The sequence below is a fragment of the Rousettus aegyptiacus genome, unplaced genomic scaffold (genome assembly GCF_014176215.1).
Source record: "Rousettus aegyptiacus isolate mRouAeg1 unplaced genomic scaffold, mRouAeg1.p scaffold_m13_p_4, whole genome shotgun sequence".
NCBI lineage: Eukaryota > Metazoa > Chordata > Mammalia > Chiroptera > Pteropodidae > Rousettus > Rousettus aegyptiacus.
In genome coordinates this window covers 50,187,359-50,204,336 of record NW_023416307.1, presented here as the reverse complement: position 1 = coordinate 50,204,336, position 16,978 = coordinate 50,187,359, and the positions used below count along the sequence as shown (strand labels likewise).

Here is a 16,978-nt window from a genome sequence, read left to right as displayed (position 1 = left end):
GAGTTTTGATAAAATGTTTAGTCATGTGACCACTACCACAATCAGGATAAGGATCACAGAACATCCCCTATTACTTCCCAAAGTTCCCTTGCACTTCTCTGCAATTCATTCTATTCCCAATCTTTGTCCTCTGTTAACCTCTGATCTGCTTTCTGCTTTGCCTTTTTTAGAATGTCATATAAATAGAATCATACAGTGTTTTGTGTCTGACTTCTTTCGCATATCATAATGCTTTTGAGATTTATTCATGTTGTGCATGTACTAATATTTTGTTCCTTTTATTGTTCAGTAGTATTCCATTGTATGGACATACCACCATTTGTTCCAATAGTCACCAGTTGATAGACATTTGGTTTATTCTCAATTTGGCTATTATGCATAAAGTGTTATAAACATTGGGTAGAGATCTTTGTGTGTACATAAGTTTTTATTTCTCTTAGGTAAATATCTAGGAGTGGAATATCTGGGTCACATAATAAGTATATATTTTGACTTTATAAAAACTGCCAAACTGTTTCCAAAGTGGCTGTTTCATTTTTTATTCCCATGAACAATGTACGAGAGTTTCAGTTGGTCTTCATCTTCATCAACATTGTCAAGACTTTTTAACTTTAGCCTTTACAATGAATGTGTATAGATATAACATTGTGGTATTAATTTGTGTTTACCTAGTGACTATTGATATCAGGCACCTTTTCGTGTACTTATTGGCCATTTGTATATCCACTTCATTTTTTAATTGAATTGTTTTCTCAAGTAGTAAGAGTTCCTTATATATTCTGTATGTAAGCACTTTAGCAGGTTTTTGTTCCAAATATTTGCTCCCAGTCTATGGCTTGACTTTTTATTTTCTTAATAGTTTCGGTTGTTTTCTTTTTTTTTGAAGAGTAAAATTTTTCCAACTTGTCAAAATTTTTTTTCTTTTGTGGTTAATGCTTTTTGTGTTCTAAGAAACCTTCGTCTAACTCAAGGTCGCAAAGATCTTCTGTTTAGCTATTATTTTTAATTCTATGATCCATTATTTATGTGAAGTAAGGGTTGAGGTTCATTTTTGGACATATTCAATATCTGATTGTTCCAGTAACATTTGTTGGAAAGACCATAACTTCCCCCATTGAAGTACATTGGCACTTTTGCTGGAAATTTGTTTTTCATAAACAAACAAGCCAATAAACACACGAAAGAATGTTCAAGATCATTAGTCATTAGGGAAATGCAAATCAAAACTACAATGAGATATCACTTCACACCCACTCAGATTGCAATAATAAAAACAAAATAAGAAATGTTGGTGAGGATGTGGAGAAACAGGAAACTTCATATTTTGCTGCTGGAAATATAAAAGGGTACAGTCACTCTGGAAAACAATCTGGCAGTTCTTCAAAATATTAAACACATAGTGACCATATGACACAACAATTCCACTCTAGGTATATACTTATTCAAAGCAGCATTATTCCTAATAGCCCAAAAGTGGAAATTACCTAACCATTCATCAGCTGATGAGTGGATAAACAAAATGTGATATATAATGAAATATTATTTGGCCATAAAAAAGAATGAAGTACTGATACATGCTACAACATGGATGAATCTTGAAAACATTATGCTGACAGAAAAAAAGCCAGTCACAAAGACCACATGTGATTCCATTTACATGAAATATCCAGAAATGGCAAACCTACAGAGACAGAAAGTAAATTAATGTTTGCCTACAGTGGGCGTGGAGTTGTAGTGTAAGAGAAAATGGGGAATAACTGCTAATGGGGGCGGGGTTTCCTTTTGGGGAGAGAGAAATTTTCTAAAATTATGTTGTAGTGATGGTGATACAACCCTGTCAATTTATTTAAAACCATTAAATTGTACATATTAATTGGGCGAATTGTATGGTATGTGAATTATACCTTAGTAAATCTGTTTTAAAAAATAAAACAAAAAATATAATTATTGATTGAAAATCTTTGTTCCCTAGTGCTATATTCTTGTTTCTACTGGTACCAAAAAACAAATTGTTATTTCTACTGTCTCTTCTCTTACACTGTTAAAACTTTTTCCTCCTTCCAAACAAGAGCTATACAAAAGAATCGAGATATAGTCAAGAAGGGAAGAATTTGCAATCACCTGTCTAATTCACAGTGTCAGTATATGTGTCTGCTCAAAATGTTCTCAGCTCTGTCTTTAATCCCTGAGTCTGAGATGTACACTCAGGATGCTTGTGAAAACCTGGGCCAGCCCCAGCACTTGGGCTGAGAGAGGCCTACAAGTTACAAGAAGGATCCTGGGCTGGTGGGGGTGCCACCAATACTTTGTTTTCAGATGGAGGGACAGAATTGCAGAGAAGCCCCACCAAATGGCAAGATGAAGCCCCAGGAAATTGGGCCACAGCTGTTTGCTTTAGTCTTTCAGACCGATTTATCCTCAGTTGAAATTATTAGTTTATTCAGCTTTCCTTCTTTCATGAGTATACCACACAAAACTACATTAAAAAACTCTCCTCATCAGTCTGTATTTATATAACCCACTTTGATATTCTACTATCTTATTTATTGAGATATATTTGATATATATAACATTGTGTAAGTTTAAGTTGTGTAACATATTGACTTGATACATTTATATTTCAATATGACTGACATTGTAGTGTTAGCTAACACCTCTATCACATCATAAAATTATTTCTTCTGTTAGGAGCAATTAAGACCCAATCTCTTAGTAAGTTTAATGTTTATAATACAATTTTGTTGTCTATAATCACTGTACTCTGTATTAGGTCTCAGGAGTTATTTATCTACTAGTTGCAAGTATGTACCCTTAAACACATCCTCTCCTGGTTCCAGATTAAATTCTGCTCCTCTGGCTGTAGTATGGCCCCAGGTGGTGGTGGTGGTGATAGCAGGGTACCTTGTTCACTCCAGCTAAGATTCAGGTCTTCACTCTCCTACAATGTCCCTTTGGCCTGGCAACTTAGTCTAAAATTAGTCTTCACCCCTGGGAGCACCCCACAAGAAGACGGTTGGCTACAAGGGAGACCCATCCCTGCTCAGATCCGACTGAACCACATGGTCCCTCTTGTTCTCAACCTTTCATCTCCATAAGCCTTGCCCATGGCTGAAGGGCCTGGTTTCTGCAATTCTGGTTGCCATCCTCTCCCACCATCAGACTTTAACGCATTAAGGATGGTATTAAATCACAACTGGCTGGTCAGGAGCAAGAGTGTGAATTATTGAGTTTATTTGATATGAGATCAGTATTATGGTTATATTGGGAAGTGTTTTTTAGGAGATGTCTACTGATGCATTTTGGGATCAAGTGTCATGGTATCTCACTTTCAAATAGTTCAGACAACAAAATACACATACATACAGGGCTTCTGTGCACTTATTACTGTCTTTCTTGAATTCTCACCTTGTGAATAGGAAAACAGGTCAAAGGAGAGCTGTTCATAGGTTAAGGCATGAGGATTATACATAATTCTGCCAGAGGGTGATTAATCTTGAAGTTATTTCTCTTGGCAGGGAGTTGCAACTGGGCAGCACTGCATCAACTCCAGGATTATCTATTCTGGATCATAAACTTGTAATTTGGAGGGAACATTAAATATGAAATGAGCATGTCTGGGTGTCTGTAAATTGAACAATGGTTGGGAGAGCTAGATGTAGCTCTGAGAGCTGGTGTTAAAAATAACCTGAAGCACAAACAAAGGATTTCAGCCTGGTTGCCAGGAAGCCCTGCCACCGGCTTCCTTCAGGTTGATCTTTACTTTTCTCTATCCATGGTCTCTTAACACTTTCCCTTTCTCACCCTCCTTTGATTCACTTAATATTTAATGAGTACTGTTTGTATGAACTAGAGGAGTCTAAGACAGGCTAGATCATAAGCTCTAAAACTAAAGAGGGCAGACACCTTGTCCTCAAGCATCTTAAACTCTAATAAATATAGAAAGGCAAGTATATAATTACCACGATCTTGTTCAACATAATCCTTTATGACCTGTAACTTAATTGTATCCGCAAAGATCCTCTTACCAAATAAGGTAACATTTCCAGGGAGTAGGGGGACATTTTTAACCTATTACAGGTGGGGAACATCAGAAGCCCACTTCTGAGGGGTGACCGCTGAAGTTCTTATGTTATCTGAATGACTGGCTAGCTACTAGAGCTAGGCTATATTCAAAATACCATTTTTCTGTTAACCCAGGCTGTGGTGCTTTCTTTTGCTTGTTTCCTCAAACTCTCATTAACTGGGAATGTCTCTGTTGCTTGCAAACTGAGAGTCAAACTATAGCAAAATGGCTGACCTAAGAATAGTTCATTTTGCATGTAATTTTCACTGTAAATCTACCAAAATATCAATGGTTGTAGATCTTTTAGGGCTATTGGCTCAATCCATGCTCCTCCCCTTTTCTGAGAACTACCTCCCCACTAATGGACCCTTTGACAATGTCAGTACTAAGTGACAATTCCCTGATCAGATCCAACTGAATCAGAGATAGGCACTTGACTAAGTTGGACCAATCAGATTCTCTTCAGAGATTTGGAACTTATATACAGCTCCTTTGGTTTCTGAAATTGAAATGTGGCTCTGAAAGGCCACTTTTTTTTTTTTTTTATTTTTTAAAGAATTTTAATAAAAATTTATTTGAACCAGAGGATGCACCTAGAAGCAAGATCTCAACATTTTCTGAAAGGCCATCTTTTGTCAAGCGAAAGCCATTATGTAGAAAGCAGAAACAAGTGACCATGGTGACTGAGACGAGAAACTGCCTTGGTTCTTAAAGCCTTCCCTGGTTAGACTCAAGTGAAGTTGAGCTACATTTCTGCTCTAGGTTGAGAGGATTCTGCTCCCCCATATCCCATGTCCTGAGAGTAAATTTTACTTTCTGCTTAGGCAGTCTTAGTGGGTATCTGTTATTAGCAACCAAAAGATGTTTAAGACTGATGTTTCAATCCTGATTTAAATATGTACCTTGCTCCCACAAAACTATTCAGACTTAATATGTAAAATGATGCCGTACTTTTGTAATTTTTCAAAAGATCCCTCTAAAACCTCCAGGGATTAACCAATGATTAGCCTTTCCCATAAAATTTTAATAAATTTTATAACCATTAGCTAGACTAAGCACAGTATTATGATTATGTTGTTTTCATTTCATAAAACAGTGTCACGGAAGCATCTTAGGGGATATCTAGTTTAACCCCTTCACTTTCAAGAAAGGAACGTGAAGCTCAATATGGCCAAGAACCTTGCCCAGTGATAAAATTAGAATCTTGTCTCTGTCAGTACTCAGGCCAGGGTCCTTTGTCAATAATTTTTTTAGGGCCAGTATGGTATTCTTCTTTTCTTAAATTCTAAGTGAGATCACTAAATAATATTTATTGACTAAATGTTCAGGACTTTTACATGTAAGCTAAAAATTCAAGTCAAACAGCTTAAGCAAAAAAAAAAAGCTCCAGGAATACACTTGTTTCAGCATGGTTGATTTTAGGCTCAAAATTACAGTGAAGATTCCATCTCTTCACCTCTAGGAAAGACTTTCCATAAGGTGGGGCACCTACAGACTCATATCCTATTAGCTTAGCTATCCCAGCAGTATATGCCTGACTACCCATGGACTTCTCAGTTATGTGTCAATAAATTCCTTTTTATTCTCTTAAGCCAAGTCAAATTTAACAAGCATTCTCACTTAAATTAAGATTACCGGAGATTTCTCCTTAAACAAGGATAATAGTAACCAACGATTCCCTCTTCAAAAATTTTAATATAAGAGCAAGAAGTATAAGCAGAAACTGAAAGAACACATACAGAAGACAGCAATCCAGGCCATGATGAAAAGGAACATACTCTTGACATATTACCTTGGCCTCTATTTTCTACCTCTTCTATCTCATCTCTACCTTTTTCATGACCTCAGCTTATTCTTGGTCCTACCAGCATCATGGCCTGGATTGCTGCATAACATGCTAAACTGATTTGACTCTGGAACCCCCTTCTCAGAAACAACAAAGAACAAGAACAGGTTTCCTCTTCCAAGTTGGTCAGGCTCCTCATAACATTCTAGGATCCAAAATAACTCATGTTATAATTGATGATGTGACCACATTTGGATCAGAATGTGGACTTAAGGCAGGAGGCTTGATAAGACAACCAAGATCCTCTGCAGGAAAGTAATTAGGCTTGCAGTTTTCCTGGATTCTCAAGTTACAGAACATCTCTCTCAATTCCCTTGGCAATAAAATGTGGGAAATCATCCACTTAGATTGATTTGGAATAAAAAATGAAACATATGTAAAATCACTAGTACATGATCAGTACTCAGTGAATATTCTCTTCCCTCAAATTTTAATGTCATTTACTATATGAAGCATTATCCAAGTATCTTCTTTTGCTCAAATGTCTTAATATTTATACAACAGAATGATATTATTTTGTATGACAGTTTTTAACAAATAATCAGAATTTTTTTAATCTAAAAAGTTTTGCTGCAGTTTTTCAAGTGTTTTTATTGAATTTAAAATTCATGTAAGGGATACAGAGATATACAACTAGTTTGATCAGCTACTAATATATTTTGGTATCCCTTTATTTTTGTACTCAAGAGCCAGTTCACTTTTTCTCCATGTTCAATACTTAGCTTTGGTAAAATTTTGCCATGTTTTTCATCTGTTACTAAAGTATTAGTGTTTCCACCCTGCTTGGTATAAGTTGCTCTTTTATTTTTCTTCCTGTGGGTATGTTTTGTAGGGCTCTTCTGTTCCTTCTCAATTTCACTGCCTACATCCCACAACATTATCTTTCCATCATTCCCTCCAGTAAGCAGCAAATAGGATTCTGGTAGAAAGCAGACCTGGGATACCCCCAAAGTGTGGCCCTTAAATCCCAGTTCCTGTTCACACTTGACTCCCACCACCCTAAAGATTCTAACTTTACCATCTTCTGCACCACAACTAAAAATATTGCCACATGATGCCACAGACACAGAGTGGGCTAGAGCAGGGTTTAAAAGTTGACCAGGTGATTGTGGGCTCTCCATTTCTTCCATTTCATCCTCCTGTAAATTTGTAATCCAGAGTGGCCGGGCTTTCTGAAGGTTCCACAGCATTACCTTTAAATAAAAGGAAGTTACACAGTCAAATAGAGTTCGAGCCATTTTGCTCAACTACCATGCTTATTCTGCTTCTAATAAAATCATCAAAGTAGTCTAAGAGTGATTAGTAGGATGTATTTCCAGTAATATTTTAAAAAAATGTTTAGATGGCACAACATGCCAGTGGAATGTTATCCTGGTATTGAAACTAGAATGCCAATGGGCCATAAAATGGATTTTAGAAAGCAAGATCCTGAATAACTTTCAATTAACAAACCCATTAAAGAGTAATACAAATTCTTAAGCAGTTGCCAGTTTCTTTAAGTCATTCTACCCTCATCTCTACAAGTAAAGTTGATTATAAAATTTATTAATTTTCATCTATGCTGGTTACATGCCTATCAACTAAATAAACTAAATCTGGAATACCGCTGAAATAATTTCTATCTAGAATGCTTTTCCTTTCCTTTCCCATTACCCAAATTACCCACCATTGGGTCTTAGCTCAAGTCTTTGTCCCTCTAAGGCTTTCCTAACTATTCCAGCCTACTTCTCTTTTTCCCATATTTAATTCTTATTCTATTAACTGACATATACTACAAGCTTGTCAGTTCCTTTATATTTAATTAATTTTTGCTCATGCCTAACATATTGCCTGGAAAAAAAACAAATTCCAAACATGTCTGTTGATTAATTTAACATCCTGGTACATTTGGCTTTTTGTTGTTGTTCCCTACCATGATCTTGAACCTATAAATTGATTTAAATAAAATGCTAATCGAAATTCATTTAGAAAACAAAATAAGCTTTGTGAATTGATTTTACTCTCGAGTGATTCATTTTCTTCCTGTAGTAAGCAATTTGGAAAGGAAAATGTTCTTAATACTTCTAGAGAGAACAGACAGCTTTATTTTACCATCTTGTATTATCCCTGAATTATAACTGAATTTAAAATGGACACTACGATAAGCAAGACCTTGTTAGACAGTCAAAAGCATAGACCTGAATTGACAAGATTACTATTGCTGGTGATATTAAGAATTTGTTTTCTATTCAAGGTTAACTTATGTCAATTCAGCCTACTTTCAAAAGTGAAATCTAACAACAGTTATATTCTGCTTCTACTAGAGAAAGAACTGAAAATCCTTTTGAATTGGATTTAGAAAATTATACTAAGTGGCCAGCAATAGGTATTTGGGTGAAGCCAAGATACTACTAACAAACTGAAATTAAAGAAACATCAGAAAATCTGCCGGCTTAACTATAATGGGTAGATACCTACAAGTTTCTCACACAGCCCCTTCATGCTTGGATTATACTTTCTGTAATCCTAAAACATCCAAACATGAACTATACTCAAAGTGTTTTCAGCAGCTTAAAGATTTTTTCCCCCTCTTGAATTCTTCCCACCCACTTCCACCCCTGACCCATGGATTTTGCCGTTTCCCCTCAAGAACTGGATCTATGAAGGCAAGGAGCCTGGCACACCCGGGGTATGGTCTATGGATCCACCTGGGGTGCAAACCCAGGACTTCTGTGTGCAAAGCAGATGTGCTAACCACTACACTATGGAGTCACCCCCTTAAATATTTTTGTATTTTCTTAAATCATCTAAATGTGTTAATAATCCCAGATTACCAATTCAAGATCATTTCCAAGTACTGAAGATCCCCAAATTGTTCCTGCTTGGAACAATTCTCTTTATGCTTCTTTATGTTTCCTACTTGCCAAAGACTCCAAGGTATTTCATAATTTCTCAACCACCTGTTTATGCAATCTTACCCTAAGGAGAGCTACAGATATTGAAGGAAAAGAATACAAGAGTTTGGGGTTTACAGTCCTATAAAACATCAATAGGAGAGAAAGTGGACAACTGGCCAATGTTTGGAAGTGAATGCAACCATATCAAAGTGACCCTACTAAAAAATTTCTCCCTCTCCACATAAAAGAATCAAGAAAAAAAAAAAAAAAAAAAAGCCTTCTTCACCATCTTGGTCCTTAAGTGTTGGTACTAGCAATCTTTCAAACTCTAGAAAGAACAAACCTTTGTACCTATACTTCCAGGTATGGAAATGGGGCGGGGAGGAATCATGCATGCTACAGAAATATACAATGGTTTCAAATTTCCAACAGTTTTTATAATACCATATTTGAGTGGTGCTTACACATATATTTATCTAATATTATGCCTTAACACATATAAATATTATTTGTACCTATTTAAGTAATCTCAATTATTTAAATAAATCACTTAGTTCTTAAGGTCCCTCTTTTGAGTATGCTTTGCATAATTATTTTAAATCTATCTAAATCAAAAGATAGCTTTTATGATTTCTATAACAAGGATAGGTATGCTGAGCACATCTACTTTGTGTGGCAGTAATTCAATTCCAGCCTTGAGAGAAAACGCATTTGCTCAGAGAGAAATAACTCTCAAAATCAACCTGATAAGAACTGCCGCTATTATAATTATACTCTTGGACTCCCTTATAGGCTATTTTTAAAATTTAGAATACTGGATAACCAGGTTTTAAAAGGTAAATTGTGGAAGAAATTAAGTTTCAATGCCAGTAGGAAAATAATTTATTTTTAGCATTTTGTTATTATTAGTTTCCAGTATACAGTCCATTGGTTAGACATTTATATATTTTATGATTTCCTACGCCATGCTCTCTATCCCTGTGACTATCTATTAACTAATTTGTACTCCTTTAACCCTTTACCCTTTCCTTCCAGCCCCCAATCCCCACCCCTCTGGCTGTCACCACATTGTCCTCCATATTTGTGACTGTTTTTGATTAGTTTGTTCTTTTTGTTCCTTAGATTCCACATATAAGCAAAATCATATGGTATTTATCTTTCTCTGACTTATTTCGTTCAGCATAATAACCTCTAGGTCCATCCATGTTGTTGCAAATAGGAAATGATTTCTTAAAAGCATGGTTGTGCTGTTTTAGCCACTGTTGTGATTATCATAACTCATTGCAGAACGTAATCTACAGCAAACTTAGCAATTCTTAGCAGTCAAGCAATTACCTAAGCCTCCTTTTTGACAAAATATTTCCTATACTGTTCTCTAGCAGCTGCCTTCTGCTAAAGATTCCTGCCTAGAACTGGATGCAAAATGATAAATTCTGGATGCCTACTTACCTAATATGAAGAATACCATTTTTGCACACATGTTTATTGCCAGGCCTAGTAATTAATGAACCTGTGAATGAAAACTGGTATAGCTTAAGGATGAAAGAATGACTAGACACTGTACTACCTGCCTACTTGAAACAGATATCCACTTAGTTGGGTAGGTCCTTCTGCATGATCAAGTAGGGAGACTATCACTACAAGCGTAGAAAATTGTAGGAAGTTTAAAAGGGCTTGATCAAGACCTAGGAGTGGAAAAGGAGTTTAGAGGTCATAGGGTCACTGTGCCCCCTAAGTCTAGAAAAATTCTCAGCATAAGCAATATAGACATTTTTGGTAGGATAATTCTTTATTGTTTAAAGACTGTCCCAGAACTGCAGGACATACACCGATTCTGCCTACTAAATAGCAGTAACTTGAGGGAGGGGGAATGGCAGTCACAGTGACAACAAAAACCAACCTCATCTATTTCTGAATTAAGAGGAGGTGGGGAGCGTAGAGGAGGGAGTGGTAAATATTACTGGTCAAGAAAGTGGAAAGACAAAACCTTTGATACTATTAATAGAATCACAGTCCTAGAAGATACTGTATATAGTTGAGAAAGTAGATTAAATGCCTAGAACAATGCTGGCCATATAATATTAATAAACAATGTTTGTTTTTCCCCTCTGGAAGTCACCTGTTCCCAAACCAAGAACCTTTTCTACCACATTACTGATGATATTCTGCTTGAATACCTCTGGTGTCACAGAGAAAAAATATAGGCTTTGGAGTCACAAACACTGAGGTTTGAATCCTAAGTGAGGCAGTTACGCAGGCACTTAATTTGAATCTGTTTCTCCATGTCCAAAAATGAAGTAATCACTATTAGGGTGTGATAAGAATTAAAACTAATATACGTAAGCATTGGCAAGTACTAAGTGCTCACCAGAAAGTAGCCATGCTTATTCCCAATCCAGTGATAAGAGATTTATTCTCAAGAAGAAGCACATCTGCTGTGGGAAAGTTCAAGATATTTAAACTTTCTTCTTTTATTAAACCAAAATCTGCTTCTCTACAACTTCTATTTAGACCAGCGTATTCCATTCTTCCTCCTCATGAAAATCAAAAATAAAATATCTCCAGTTCCTCCACATCATGGGGTTTCTACACAGATCTACCCCCTTGATGGCCTTCATCTGAATTTGGGCTAGTTTGTGATGTTCTTTTCAAAACTCTGCATGAATACAATGCTCTGATCCTGGTTACCAAAATACAATATCTCAATCAATGTACCCCAGAATTTTAAAAAACAGATTTAATTCCTTCAACTTTTTTTTTTTTAAAACATAATGTTTGTAGAAAGTGGGTGATAAACTCTACCTTCAGCAAGCCCTTTTGTTTAAATAAATGTTTAGAATCAAATACTGAATTCTCAGGTTTCAGGAAAGTATTAAAGCATTAAGAAAGGAAGACTAAAGAATTAATGATTACTCTGTAAGTAAAATCTAGTAAGCTTTGTCAAGTTAGCATGAAACATACAGAAGACATGTTAGTAGATACAGAAAATTATAAGATATCTTTAGTCTGATGAATAATTTGATTCTATTAGCACGAATCATTTAGAAATTACCCAAGTACTCTTTGCAAAGCATCACCTGCATATCCAGTCCACATGATACTAGGCTCTGAGGCCTTTGAGGCCGGAAAGCTACAGAAGAACAGATATTGGAATGTCTCCTCAGTGATCTGCTAACTTTCTTATTTTCCAAGTCTAAGATTTTGATTGCCCCGGAGTCATCGGCAGAAGCCAGCAGGTTTTCTGTTTCATTCAATGAAAGACAATTGATTTCTTCTTCATTCACATGAAAATGGTCCAGAGAACCTTTGAGAGACCTGATATCTAGTACGCTAATGGTTTCTCCATGTGAGGCATAGAGCTTGGTTGGGCAGGAGGGAGAAAATAAGACACTGGTAACATCTTCGGCCCCTTGGAAGCGTGTGTGTCCCAATGGAGTCCCATCTTCACCCCAAGCCATGAGGTCTCCACCTTCTGCTCCAGAAGCCACTAGTCCTTCTGGATTTGCATTCAGGCAGAGGATAGGAGAAGAATGTCCACCAGACCACTTGACAGCCATAATGGCTCAGAAGACTCTGTGAAAAGGGGAAAAGAATATAATCTTATGTCTTATTTAAGAACTTGATGGTGGGAGACACATGCAATAAGTAATATTTCATCTAAATATTTTAAAAAGACATCTAAAAACTGAAGGAAAAAAAAAGACATTTGAAGATGAAGTCTACAAAAGCCTAGCTGAACACGGGGTTATTGTGCACCTGGCTGGAATAGGCCTAAATGGGCTTCCCTTGTAATCAGGAACCCAGGTACACCTGGTTCTATAGTCTTTGATGTGACGCTCACATAACACTGTATTTATTTTAAATTAGAAAAAATTCTTTTTAAAAGGGGGCTGCATAATCATCAGGTTATATCTTTTATTAGAATGTTTTAAAGAATGAGCTCTAGAACTAGACTATGGGTTTAAATAGCTCTATTACCTATTAGATGGGGGACTAGGCAAGTAACTGAAATTCCTCTCTGTGATTCACTTTCCTTTCCTATAAAATGGAGGTCATAATAATAACATCCAGGTCATAGAATCAGAGAAAATTAGAGATAATATTAATAGTGCCTGGTACATAATGAGCACTAAACAAATATTACAATTATCACTTTTCTTTTACTACACCAATGGTCCTCAAAGTATGGTCTCCAGACTAGCAGCATCAGCATCACCTAGGAACGCCTAGACCCACTGAATCACAAATTGGGGTTGGGCCCAGCAATGTTTTACTAAGTCCTCCAGATGATTTTGATGCGGGCTAGAATTTGAGAACCTGTACTAAACCAAAACTCTTCTGGAGAGCTGTTTACCTGGACCTTATGATTTGTACATGGGATACAATATAAAGGGATCCCAAACTTTCAAATAATGAAGACCCTGTTCTAACAATTTCTCTTAACAATAGTTATACTGGTTAGTATTCTTTGAAAGTACAAAAAAATGACTAAAAGCTCCTAATAATGCATAACTACTTTTAAATGTACTCACAAATTTCTAATCATAATATTACATACCTGCACTTATGCAATAGTACTTACGCACAAAATTTAGATTCCTGATATACAAGGCATCCCAGATCTATAAACTGAAATTGCCACATACTTCCCTGCCATAACTGCCATTTGACGAAGCAAAAAAGGAAATCAAGGCAATTTGTACAACTTTAAGTGGCCAAACACAAGGAAGCAAACAAATTTGGTTAAGTTTAATTCATTTCACAAGCCAAAGGTGAATTTATCTAGTGAAGAACTGCTGTAGTTGTTTTACTATTTTCAGATACAATACCTGAATTTAGTCCAATAGTACAGAGATAAATTTCTTAATATTGGTTTGAAAAATCATTTAAAATAATCTGGCAATCTTCCTAAAATTTCTATTCCCAGCGCAAAGCTTGTTTCCTCCCACTTTTAGCCACACACATACACACTCACACACAAACTAGACTGCAAAAAAAATCACTTATTTCTTAGTAATCAAAGTAACAGAAATGTCACAAAATTAGCAATTTTCATAACGACAACAAAATGGCAAAAATACAAAAAAAATATTTTTTATCTCAGCAGAAGCACTCAATTAGTATACAGGGGAAACTAATTATAGAGACTGATGCAAGTTAAGTTTTAATGGAGAGGTTTGGAGAGGAAATGACTCACAGGGAGGTAAAGATAGGGAGCCCTGGTGGTTTGATTTTTGCTGACAAGTTTTGAAATGCTAAATAATTTTCTACCATAACAAAGACTCTTGGCAAATGTCAGAAAAAAATGACACTTAGCACAATTTAAAATAAAAAATATTAATATCATTTAGGCTTAGGAACTGTCATCTGTGGTAACCACTGACTTATGTAATAAATATTCCACTTTAAAACATGAAAATTTGAATTAGCTATTGAAAATGTCATTTAAATTACAAATAATTCTGTTTAACCCTGTTATGAATCTTTAGAGTACTGATCACTTATTTCCTCTATGATGTATTAACTTTAAAGTCCAGAAGTCAACCCTCTACAGCTTTAGGATTTTGTGTGCATGTAATTTTTGGATCTCTGCTGGGATTTTAGGTTTTCTCTAAGGCAAGAATGAGCAGGGTTTCTCCATCATAAATTTACCCACAGAGGACCTAAGGAATGCTAACCGGCAGACAAAAGTTTTAGCACGTTTTCTTCCTAATATGATTCTTTTCTGCAAAAGATTAACTCAATTTTAAACACACATTTGGTTAAGCTTCACCCCAAAGTGGGAGATCAGGCAAAAGATGGATTTTATATTTAAAGGGACTATTACAGACAACACGGTTCCTGTAAATTTCTCTATTAATGAAACCAGTAGTAACTCTCAATCTACTAATCTTGTTAAGACCAAAGTCAGCTCTACCTTAATCTTTATGTGCCAGAGTAAAAAACAAGCTTTTTAGTCAATCTTTATCACGCAGAGTATTGATCTATGATTCAACCAGAGCCCCAGAAATTACTTGTTTACTTTGTGTGCCAAATTAAAATTTGTTACTATTTGAAACACAAAAATCACCATTGAAAAGTGTTAATCAGATATCTGTGGTACAAGGTAGCGGGGGGAAAAATGTAATTAAATCTGGGTTAAATCAAAACGAACTTTCAGAAATAAGGTGTCAAGCCAGTTTCTTGTTTTTCTCTTACTAAGACTGGAAAGTATAGCAGAAATTGCTAAGTGCCACTATCCCCACATTCAGGTATCAAGTCAAACTTCTCATACACAGATGCCTAAAGATGTCAAGCACAATTAATCATATCCTATTGTGAATTACTTTAATTAGCTAATAGAGATTCCTTCCAACACCTAATGAGATAATGGACTGGGATGGGGGAGTGGGAGAAGAAGAGTGGGGTATTTAGAGAGCATTTTTAGAAAGGGTGGAGTACAACAATTGGCAGCTCTAAACAGCCAGAGAGCAGAATGAGGATACTGAACTTAAGGGGTGACACATGGTCAGGAGGGTGATAAGTATGCAAAAGACCTGTATAAAGAAAAGGAGGTATGATAAAGAAAATCTTTTCCTACTTTGAAATTCTACCTGGGCCACTTGGCGGGTACTTTCCCACAAAAACTCACCTAACTGGAGCAGATTAAAACCAGAATTGTCTGAGCAGCTACTTGAAAGGCTCTACCTCACCTATACTATGACAGACAGGATAAAGACCAACATCTTTAATAAATGAATGAGCTCTACTCTAAACACTCTGCTCCAGTCATATTTCCAAATATCCACTTGTTCAAGTATGACTTTAAAGCTGGGTCTTTGCCCCTTCTCAGATGCATCAACTCTACTCATCCTTGAAGATTTAAAAGAAACTTAAGTCTTTCCAGAAAAAGTTGATGTTCCTTCCTTGGATGTCCTATGGTTGAAAGCTGAAAAAATAATTAATAAAACTGTAGTCTGAGATTATACTACCATATAGTCACTATCACCGTAATAAATACAGGTCAACTTTTCTTTACATGTTTTGGTTTTCCAAAGTTGGTCTTGATCTGAAGCTGGATAGCAAACAATATGACTAAAGGGCTGTGCCACTGGCATTAGCAAGAATGAAAAGAATCTGGATTACTAAGCATGTTGGAAAAAAACAGCTGGGAAGGGAACACAATAATCAAACACCATATATCAGAGTAAAGAAGGTAGTTGCTGTTCTATTTTTACTAGGGAACAACAGAGGAATTTCTGGAATGATTTCTTACTACGTAAAGGCAAGACAATGGAGTTGACTACTTAGGGAATCTGTGAAGCCTATTATTATAATAATTACCTCAAAAATGTTTCGAGAGTTAAATAAAAACCCGCGTAAAGGACCTTAGTAGAAGGTCTGGCTCACATTATAGTTATTTTCTCCTATTAAGCATTCTTCACACTTTAAAGGCTGTCCGAAAATTTTTAGGGCCACCTAGGAAAACATGACCAAATAATGGTGCAATTCTTTCTCTTCCAAGAAGCCACGTGTAATTTTAGCCTCTCCCCATTCTCCCCATCGGACTGTCTAAATAAAAACACAGTTGCCTTAATCCCCCTACTCTACTAATCGGCGGGACAATAGGAAAGGGTGAGAAAGGCTACATTTTGCCCAAAAGAATGTAGCATTTAATAAGCACTTAAACGGCACTTTAAGGGTATCAAACGTTGCCGAGGAAGGAGGTTCAAATGCGGCGATCTTACTTTCCGAATACACGCTAGGACACACTTTCTAATAAGTACCAGTAGTTGGGGAAAAACAAGAGGGCTTGACCAAGAAGATTTCATCTGCCAATGCAAAGGAAGAAGAGCCGACTCAAGCCGAAGGCTGCCGAGCCAGGAATTTCCTAGACAGGGAAATTTCATGCGTTAGGAGTCTGAGGCAGGAACCTAGCTGACAAAAGGAAACTCACAGGAAAAAAGGCCTAGGAAAGCCAATGCGGGATCTCTACCGCAAAAAGAGGAAAAGGCTCGAGGCCAGCCACGAGCCCACCGGCGCCAGCCTCATACCTGCGCTTCCCGCTTCCCTCCTCGGCGCCTCGCAATGACCTCACCCACGGGCGCCCAATCCCGTGCAGCGTAGGGCGCGAGGCGCCTCAGCCAAACAGTCACATCCGGGCCCGAGAGGAACCGCGAACGAGCTGGGCGTGCGCCCTTGCTTCGTGCCCTC

At 36.7% G+C, this 16,978-nt stretch overlaps 1 protein-coding gene across 4 annotated transcripts; it reads right to left on the bottom strand.

Moving 5' to 3' along the window:
* Nucleotides 1–5,738: 5,738 nt before the first annotated feature.
* Nucleotides 5,739–16,910, bottom strand: WDR53 (WD repeat domain 53). 4 transcript variants are annotated; one of them, XM_016135262.2, is made up of 3 exons: nucleotides 16,819–16,910; nucleotides 11,863–12,358; nucleotides 5,739–7,102 (listed from the first exon to the last, which is right to left on the bottom strand). In XM_016135262.2, the coding sequence occupies exons 2-3, from the start codon at nucleotides 12,340–12,342 to the stop codon at nucleotides 6,509–6,511; spliced, it is 1,074 nt and encodes a 357-aa protein (XP_015990748.2). In that variant the 5' UTR covers nucleotides 12,343–12,358; nucleotides 16,819–16,910; the 3' UTR covers nucleotides 5,739–6,508. The 4 variants fall into 4 exon arrangements, with proteins under 4 accessions (XP_015990748.2, XP_015990750.2, XP_015990751.2 ...); XM_016135264.2 differs by having other exon boundaries at nucleotides 16,722–16,828; XM_016135265.2 differs by lacking the exon at nucleotides 16,819–16,910 and having other exon boundaries at nucleotides 11,838–11,957.
* Between the last annotated feature and the right edge of the window lie 68 nt (nucleotides 16,911–16,978).

What these genes read in the sequence shown, in the direction of transcription:
- WDR53 (XM_016135262.2), bottom strand. Translation starts at nt 12,342, where the DNA reads ATGGCTGTCAAGTGGTCTGGTGGACATTCTTCTCCTATCCTCTGCCTG. An exon ending in CATGTGGACTGGATATGCAG is followed by an intron (nt 7,103 to 11,862) that starts GTGATGCTTTGC and finishes TTTTATTTAAAG; the next exon opens with GTAATGCTGTGGAACCTTCA.